General features: G+C 40.0%; 1 protein-coding gene across 2 annotated transcripts in view; it reads left to right on the top strand.

Annotated features, from left to right (window-relative positions):
- adcy5 (adenylate cyclase 5) overlaps positions 1-9268 on the top strand; it is a 111175-nt gene extending 101907 nt beyond the window's left edge. For both annotated transcript variants that reach the window (XM_038277736.1, XM_038277737.1), the window contains exons 15-21: positions 1811-1995; positions 2089-2109; positions 2350-2482; positions 4233-4496; positions 4678-4882; positions 7610-7734; positions 7973-9268. In XM_038277736.1, coding sequence (XP_038133664.1) covers positions 1811-1995; positions 2089-2109; positions 2350-2482; positions 4233-4496; positions 4678-4882; positions 7610-7734; positions 7973-8101 — 1062 coding nt within the window. In that variant the 3' untranslated portion in view covers positions 8102-9268. The remainder of the gene's footprint in view (positions 1-1810; positions 1996-2088; positions 2110-2349; positions 2483-4232; positions 4497-4677; positions 4883-7609; positions 7735-7972) is intronic.
- The last annotated feature ends 669 nt before the right edge of the window (positions 9269-9937 follow it).

The following is a 9937-nucleotide window of genomic DNA, read 5'->3' on the forward strand; positions in this document are numbered from 1 at the left end:
TAAGCAATTTCTCATACTCACGCATTATTCCGAGAGTGTTTTTCCCAATATGGAGTGCAGTATGCCGGTGAAGATTAAGGTCATCCAGGTTATAGTCATGACTTTGACCTGGATGACTGACAATCTTCACCAACATGTCCCTTTATTTATTCTTCAGGAGAATGTTATTCATATTTTGTTTAATTACAGCTATAAACTTCAGAATTTTATTAGGATTATATATGATAAATCAATAAAAGTTCAGGGTTCTTTGCCAGGTACTACAACTTAACGGACGTCTACACCAGTACCTCGCTCTAATTGCATACGTAGGCTTTCCAAGTAATTTATTGAGCCCTGTCTGCCTATTATATATTATTTCTGTATTTGCACTTTATTTTTGGTCTATTTGTTAGTGAACTGAATCATGGTTTGATAATTATTATAACAAGATCATGTAACCAGAGGTATAATGTTTTACATATATGCAATTAGTATAAATGGAAGTAATGGAAAAAATCAAACCAGCATATTTTCTAGCGGAGTCTCTTTTTAAAGGCCAGATTTTCGATCTAAGCGATCAGCAGTGATGACAACATCCTCTTAAAGAGATGGTTTTCAGATATTACTAAACTAAACACCTCTTTTTATTGTAATCCAAGTAGAGATTAATGCATTTTCTTTGCACCATGTTTTTTTCTCCCACACTGTTCACATATGATCACTGCTGCACTTAAAGTAATGGGAATGTCATGAAAGCTGTAGAAAATGAAATTTTGTTTTGTATATGCAGAGTGTATACAAAACGACAATAAAACTTGTCTAAGTCTAAAGATCTACAAAAATCAGTTCAGAGACTCTTTCCAGATAAACACAAAGAAAAAAGTGCAGGGATGTCTGCTTCCTAATGTAACATCAGTAGAGTGATGCGTTACTACACTGTGTATTATCTGACAGATTGTGTAAACGTCACATATTTAATCTAGGTGACTTTAGCCTGGTTACAGATATTCTATTTATAAAACCGGTCCTTAGAAAGAGTAATTGTGTCAGACATTGTGTCTCCTTTAGCTGCACGTTATCTTTTCGTAATGGCTTTTCTCCAGCCTTGTTAAGGCCTGAGGTCATTTAATTGTACACGGAATGAAGATGACTATTTTTTTACTAAGAAAAAGGATCCTACAGCTTTTTGTGCTATAATCCTATTGATATTATAGGGAGATCAAAAAATATTAGGATTTATATCTTATAGCCAGCAGTGGCTGTAGGCTAAATTTACGAGGGGCCATAATTTTCCATGGAGGCACAGAACAAAGAATAACAAAGGGAAACAAACAAACAAAAAACTGTTTCAGACCCTTGATCTAACAGATGACTATGATCTGATATTTATTATTTAAGTGAATTGTTAAGGTGAAATAGGGAAACACTAGATATAGTCTCTACTTTAAGCTCATGTCATCCTAAGAAATTGATTTAACATCACTGCAAAAACTGATATAAGTAAAAATTGTCTATAAATAGGTCTTTTTGGACTTTTTTTCATGCAGCTTAATGAGATAATCCCTCTAAGGAATTAGTATACTTCACCTGATAATAAGATATGCACCATATCTTATTATATAGTATGGTTCACTCAAAATAAGTTAATAGAGTTGTTTTTGTTCTTCTTTTAAAAGTAAATCATCCTATAAAATAGCCATAATACAATAGTTTAGATCAAATCCTATTTATGGGAAAGAATATGGAGACGTGATATTTTATATAAAAAAATAAACATTTATTTCGATTATCTGTGGATAAATACTCTCTTTCTCTGTGTCCTCCTCAGTACTTCACATCCTGTGTGCTTCTGAGTCTGCTGGCCTGCTCCGTCTTCCTCCAGATCAGCAGCATCGGGAAACTCTTCCTCATGCTCTTCATCGAGCTGCTCTACCTTCTCATAATGGAGGTGCCTAAAGTAAGCCTGTTTGACAACCAGGACCTGCTGGTAATAGCAAACGCCATATACTACACGTGAGTGTTGCCGTCACCTCTGTCCAACGCTTGAACCTTAGTGTGGACCCGTCCTGACCGCTGATCAGCTCCTCTCTGTTTCTCTCCTCACAGCAAACCAGATAACAGTACAAGGTGAGATAGTCGGATGTCCTCATTGCTCCATCATCTGTTAAACCGGCAGCGTCGTTACCTCACTAATGAATCTAATGATGACCCCCTGGCAACAGATGCTTGTGCTAACGAGCCCAGATTTATAGGACAGCTTGTTTGTGTCGGATTCCTCCTTGGAGCGTATTCTAAATGTTGGGTAACACCTGTATCTCTGGATTGTTCTGCTGATTCTTACACCAGCCTGCCTGTTTGTTCCTCCAGCTGCGTCGTTGACAACAAGGTTCCTCTGAAGATCATGACCCCCGTGGTGATCACAGTCTTCGTCCTCGCCCTTTACCTTCATGCCCAGCAGGTGGAGTCAACAGCCAGGCTCGACTTCCTCTGGAAGCTGCAGGTCAGTCCGAGCTGCTGCCTGGACTGCCAGGAATCTGGTTTTCCTGCCGGTTCCTTTAGGAACAGGGGAGTCAAACTGATTCAGGAAAGGGCCATGTGGCTGAACCAGTTTGATCTGCTCCAGAAGATTCAGTTTGTAACTTCTAGTAAAAAAAGAATAAACTTAGCATAGGGCTTTGGTTGGATATTTTAGAAGCTGAAGTAGCTGTGAAGCTTTTTTTCTAAATTGTCGTTTAGTTATAAAACACCTACTGGTATATCCTACTGTTCCAATACATTCTATACATTTGATCGTAGTTACAAAATTTCAGTTTATTATTCAAATTTGGTGCAAGTAAATCCAGTTTATTACACCAAGTCGGTAATTTTTCAATGTTTTATATTAGAGCATGTGAACGGAGCGCCACACAATTCCTGCTTCCCGCTCAATCATTCGCTCTGCCGCTCAAAGTTGACTGGCTGTTAAATTATCGCACTGTTTTCCAGCTGTGAATGTTACACCTCGCTATTTAAGTGTTATTTGTCAAAATAAAATCACACTGAAATCAAATAAATGTTATTTTACAAATTTTATATTCCAACATTTTTAATTGATGTGAGCGGAGCGAAATCCTCGCTCCGGCCTTTGAATTGAAAACCACTCTGCTCTCCACCATATTTCTTCCACTCCGCCTCGCTCACCTGCTCTGCTTCATATTGAAGATGCATTTTGCAGCCGTACAGACACTGGCTAAATGTTAGAAGCCATTTGCTGCAACCTACTGGTGATTGGCGGAATAACAAAACTACTTAAATCACCGATCTATGAGTATCCTCTGTGTTAAAGAGAAATGTATAAAGAAAATGGCAGCAGAAGCTATTTTGGGGAAATGGCTAACCATGATACGATATAAATTTTTTTGTCCCTCACTTCAATTTAGTTCAGTTTATCTATATGGCGCCAATTCAGAACACATGTCATCTCAAGGCACTTTACAGTTCATCAGATCATACAGTCAAAATGATTAAAAAATTTCTATCTAAGGAAAACCAGTTGATTGCATTGACTCAAATGCAATCCCTCACACTAAGCATGCTTGTAGCGACAGTGGAGAGGAAAACTACCTTTTAACATGAAAAAACCTTCAGCAGAACCAGGCTCACTGAGCGGCCGTCTGCCGAGGCCGACTGGGGTTCAAGGAGACAGAAGCAGAGATGCATCACATTTCCTGAGATGGAGATTTTTCTTTGTAATCTGACAACAGTTCATATATAAAAACGCAAATTTTTAAAGGCCTAAAATAAGCACAATCTTGAAAGATTTTCACTAAGAATAAGAAACTCCTTTTAAATGGTAAAATCAAAGTTGTTATGCCTTCTTGTGATGTAATTAAAAAGAAGCCAATTTACAACAAACATGTTAAGGCACTTTAAAAAACAAAGGTTTAGTTTATTATGTGTATGCACTAATTCAAATTGAGTTATATCTGTTCTAATTGAATCCTTACATTGCAGTTCAATTAAATTCAGCTCATAATGTCAGCTGAAAAGGGATATCCACATCGTAGCACCTTACATATAACTAAAACATTTATACTAATTTGTTTGTGTGTGAAACTATATTACGGTATTAGTGCTAATTTTGTTTACTTTATCTAAAATCAAATGTTTATGAAGTTGGATCCATTTAAAATTAAGCCTGTAGTGTAATGAGTGAAACAGGAAAGCTTTGCTCCCTCGACTTTAAACTCTCATCTGGAAATGACCTCCAGGCCACCGAGGAGAAGGAGGAGATGGAGGAGCTGCAGGCCTACAATCGGCGTCTGCTCCACAACATCCTGCCCAAAGACGTGGCCGCTCACTTCCTGCAGCGCGAGCGGCGCAACGATGAGCTCTACTACCAGTCCTGTGAGTGTGTGGCTGTCATGTTTGCTTCCATCAGTAACTTCTCAGAGTTTTACGTGGAGCTGGAGGCCAACAACGAAGGGGTGGAGTGTCTTCGGCTGCTCAACGAGATTATTGCAGACTTTGATGAGGTGAGCATGAATGTTATCAGGATCTGAGTCTACCTAATGGTTTTCCAGCTGCATAAAGTCACACCAAGTTCCAATGCGATTGATCAGCTGGCTTCACAGCATGTCCATCTGAATTTTTTTAATTTTTATTTGTGTGTGACATTGGAATAGTGTCAACTTCAGACTTTCTTGCTCTTGATAGATCATCAGCGAGGACCAGTTCCGGCAGCTGGAGAAGATAAAGACAATCGGCTCCACTTACATGGCAGCTTCTGGTCTCAATGACTCCACATACGACAAGGCTGGGCGCTCGCACATTCGCGCCATGGCTGACTACGCCATGAGGATGATGGACCAGATGAAATATATCAATGAACACTCCTTTAACAACTTTAAAATGAAAATAGGTTTGTATAAAACCGTTGTAACGGCAGACAGGAGCCTCATATTTTCCACTGTTGTCTGCCATTGCTGTTCTAGCCCAACCAATCCACTTTGACCCACAATGAATCATGGCAAATGGAAGCATGGTGGATGATTTTAGAGGAGGGTGTCTGTTAAATTCAAATATCTACCAGGTTAGTTACAGTTTTCAAATCAATTAACTTTAATGATATTGCACCAATACTCAAAACATGTCATCTCAATGCACTTTACAGAGACAATTCAACCAGATCATACAGTCAGACTGGTTCAGAATTTTCTTTCTAAGGAAAACCAGTTGATTGCATTGACCTGCCTTACCAGGCAGTGGGGTGAAGCATTCCGTCACCGGGTCAGGTTCGGCCGCTCCGTCCCCAGCTGGCTCTGGACCCGGACCAGCCCTGGAGCTGAGTGCTCGGTTCGAATGCCCGGTCCGGTTCAGTCAGCGGCCCAGCAGTCTTCGGTAAAATGCTCAGAGCAAATGAACAGCTGAGCATCAAACTTTGCAGGGATCTTCTGATAGACAAAAATAATCCATGCCTGTCGAGTCTTAGGATCCTTGGGAAGACTGTGAAAATGTCCCCTTTCTCCGTGCAGCCTGGAACACGGCATTTACGCCTGTGGTTCTGACTGCCTGCTTTGTTATTGTAGAAGTAAACCCAACTGTAGGATAAACAGCTAAACTGGTGTCTTACATCTACCTCTATTCATGCTCTTGGGCCAATGAACCATTGGGCTGGTCTGTATGTCAATTTCGGGGCGTGACAAAAGTACAGGCCAGAACCAAATAAGGCAGCATCCTCGAATTGAGTTCATTTCGGTGCTTCGTCTGAATTCGCCCGTTTTATGGTGGAAGTTTAGAATTGTGAGATTTGCAGAGAAAGGAGGTGTTGATTAGCCTTGTGAGACCATCCTGATCTCGCGAGCTTTCAAGGTTTCACTCGCAGATCAGTCTGGAGACTCTCTGTTAAAGAAAATTTGGAGCTGTTCACCAAACGGACGTCCAATCAGCGTTGGCTTTGAAGCGGGTTAAGGTGTGACTCAACGAGAAGCGCGACAGTTCAGTCTAAAGAACATGGCGGCTTCAGCCGATGAAACTAGTGTTAGCGTGGCTATCGAGCAAGTTTTATCGGAATTACGAAGTATTTCTTCACTGAAAGAAGAGCAAAGCACTGCTCTGGAGGCTTTTCTCAAAGAAAAAGATGTTTTTGCTCTTCTCCTGACTGGTTTCGGCAAGAGTTTGATCTATCAATTGGCTCCTCTTCGTCGTCGCTCTGTTACGTCATATGCTTCGTTGATCTGATTGGTTTATTTGGCCCGTCTATCACCAACATAGGCAAATCAGCTAACCAGTATTTTCGCCCCTTCCCAAAATTACTTCAATGGAAGGTTTCCAGATGAATATGCGGAGCAAATCCAGCAAATCCATCTGGCAGGGGGTCAGGTTAGGTGTCGATGGAGTTTGAACTTCTCTGTACGTCCATTTCACCCACTGAACTATCGTTATTCATCCATGACAATGTAAACTCTGTTTTGCATTCTATGACCCCTTTAAAATATGACTGTGCTTCCTGGTCTGCACCCTAGGTTGTCAGGGTTTTGGAGGATTAATAAATTCGGCCAGATTCCTAGAAAGAAGAGCTGCACCATCCAGGCTTTCCACTAAAAGATTGACAATTATTGATTTAACCCATCGTTTTCAGGACAACACCTAGACAACCACCGATTGAATGACGACATGCGGCTAAACTGGTCTTTACTAGTCGGATCAGGGAGGGGAAAATGATGGAGTCCGAAATTGTTTTGGCAAACTTACACACCGCAGCAACACTAATATTATTGACCTTCAGTCTGCGTAACCGGGTGTCATTACCTAGCCTGACGTAGTCCTACTCAATTCTAGTCAGAATATGAGTCTGATACTGCTCCATAGAGCTGTGATTATGGGGCGTGTTTGGAACGAACCAGGAAAAAAAATGCCTCTGCACTCAATTGGATAGACCTACAACCAATAAGAGCAACGGAGTGCGTAATATATGTTAAGCAACGCATAGTTGTTGTCAACAAAAATCAAAGCGTGCAGTTGCATGCCTAGAATAAGAAGATGAGCCTTGATCGCGTTTCTCTGTTCCTCTTTTAAAATTAATTTGCTGTGGATATCTTCTAGAACAGACCTAATAGCAGAATCTACTCACCTCAACTCTCCGGCGGCAGCCATTGTTGTTATCACCCATGCGTGCTTTGGTCACGTGGTTGATTACGTTACTGTTGATCATCTGTCCATCATCGTATAAAGCCCGCCCTGACAATTTGATTGGATCGCCAGAGAGTGGGCGATCATACTCGCGCTACTATGGAGCAATGCCAGACCGAACTTCCCAACCTCAAACCTTGTGGGCGGGACTAAGTTCGGAATGGCACCCAGGATAGTCATTACCGCCAGCGTGAATAAGAATCTTCCTGTATTTAACCTTATCCTTAGCCAGCAGTTTCAGGTAGGATTTGATGTTGCCCATTCTGACCCCCAGCAAACATTTGACTATAGTTCCTGACTATGGATAGTCAGGAACTGAAGGAAGATGCAAACATATCGTTACTTGGGAGATAGATGGTATCTATGGTTACTAGATCCCCCTCCCTCCAAAATACATACAATTGCAGTAATACACAGGTTGGTAAATATCTGATGCTATCTTAATCTGTTTTCACAGGTCTAAACATTGGCCCTGTGGTTGCCGGAGTGATCGGGGCCAGGAAGCCTCAGTACGACATTTGGGGGAACACGGTGAACGTAGCGAGTCGCATGGACAGCACAGGGGTCCCAGAAAGGATACAGGTAACTAACTAATATAGTTATTATTGACTTCCTGTCGAATATTTCAGAAAATCTTGCATAGAAAAAAGTAACTTTATTACTAAAAAACTGGCTCAGAAGTTTCACATTATAATCTTAATAATAATAACTACTAACATTGTTTTGGTTTTAATATTTTTTTTATTATTATTATTAATCAGTAGTTGTTTATTAAAACAAAAAAATGATAGTGAATCTAAACCATACTATCTGCACGCAGGTGACAACCGATCTGTACCAGGTACTGAGCTCCTATAACTACACACTGGAATACCGAGGCGTCGTCACTGTCAAAGGCAAAGGAGAGATGATGACCTACTTTCTCACGGCCGGACCCCCCGGCAGTTAACCTTTACTAAGTTACAATCAGACACATGAGGAGGCTGTGACCCCCCTCTCATAATGCGCTGGCTTACAGACCTCTGATGGCTGGTGGAAGACGGAGGTTATTTCCTCACAGCAGCAAACGCGCCTTGAACCAGTCGGCACTTTGAACCAGAGGACTCACCCCAGAGTTGGCCTTTTGAAGGAGGAACAGCTGAAAGCAACGTTTGCTGAGTCTGCCTTTTTGACCAAAGATGTCTAATCAGAGCATATAGATTTGACCGGTTTGGTCATGAGAGGAAGGGAGAGGAAAAATAAAAGGGTTCCAGGAGGAAACTAGCTGAGCCGGGTTCTTAGAGGGCTTCTTGGACATACCTGCAGGACGACCATAGCTATGTCACCTCCTCTCTCTGCCTTTCTCCTGCTGATTCTAAACAATGTGTACATGTAAAACCCAGGATGGTTTATGTGTATGATTCTATGTACTGTTTGTTAAACATTTATTCAAGCTGCTGTGGTATAGGTGCAAATCACTGGAGTACGGACACAAAGCCAGCACTGCATCCATGCATCTATCCGTCCCTACCGGATTGATTCCGTCGCAGTAAGCTACATGCTTCAGAAAAGTATTCACTCTCTTTTAACTTTTGCACATTTCGTCACAAAAGAAACCAAATTAAAATGTATTTTGATTGGATTTTTGTCCTGAACCAGTACAGAGTCCCTGTGGAAGGGAAGTAAAATGATTCATGTAGGGAGACATTGTTTTTGCAAACATCGGAAAATCGTGGTTTGCAAAAGTCAGTATTTTTTAGAACTGCTTGCTGGAAGGTTTTTCATTTAGGCTAAAATATTTTTCCCTTTTCCTTTCGGAAATAGAAAAACAGCCACTGCAAAGAATGTTTTTTTTTTTTTAATCTTACAACAAAATCTAAGATGGATCAAGGTTTGGTTTGTGACCAGTCCTTTCTGACATATAAACCATCTGAGGTCTAAATGACTCCAGTGCAGCTCTGGCTGCATGTTTTGACTTGGTCTCCTGCAGGAGGGAGATCTATGGAGTGGATTTAGTTTCATTATTGTTGCAAGCAAAAAACAGATTTTGCTATTTGAAAATATGCAGCCCAGAAATTAAACTTAGAAATATGTTTTAATGAACAAAGGTTTTGAGATAAATTTTCCTGTTTTATCAGATTTTATATTTTAGTTTCTTTTTATTTTATTTTTTTTTACAGATTATATTCTTACATTTTTTTATTTCTGTTTTTTAGATTGAGATTCACAACTTTCATTTCTTTTCAAATGAATTTTCACAGATGACATTCTCTTCACTTCAAGCCCAATACTAAAGCTGGCTTTTGACCCACACATTGACCAATATGATGCTGCTAACTTCCATGACCAATAAGAAGTCTTTACTCCACACACCAGAGGAAAGCCCTACCCAAGAGGTGACAGAAATTTAGAAAAAAAATAACATTAAAAACGTATTAATAGAAAATACAGTTTTATAAAATAAAGTTTAAAAAGATAAAAACTGAAAGTTAATTTGGAGAAAAGAATTATGTGAAAAATATAAATTTAATAAAATAGAAAAAGGTTAGTTTTTGATTAAAACCTTTTTCAAAGTTTTTTTCTGGATTGTATTTTTTTCTATACAATAAAAAAAATGTGTCCATTTACAAAACCTGTTCTTTGCTTATAACAATAGTGAAACAAATTTCACTCAATAGAAATTCCATCTCATTTTTGAGCCTTTAGCAGACTCCATCTATTTGACCATCAGCACCAACAAGCTTCCCTTTCCCTGCTTCCCACAGCAGCACTCTGCCACCGCCATGTTTCATGATATATAGGATAT

This window comes from Cyprinodon tularosa, unplaced genomic scaffold, assembly GCF_016077235.1.
Source record: "Cyprinodon tularosa strain WSP-4 unplaced genomic scaffold, ASM1607723v1 ctg134, whole genome shotgun sequence".
Classification (NCBI taxonomy): Eukaryota; Metazoa; Chordata; class Actinopteri; order Cyprinodontiformes; family Cyprinodontidae; genus Cyprinodon; species Cyprinodon tularosa.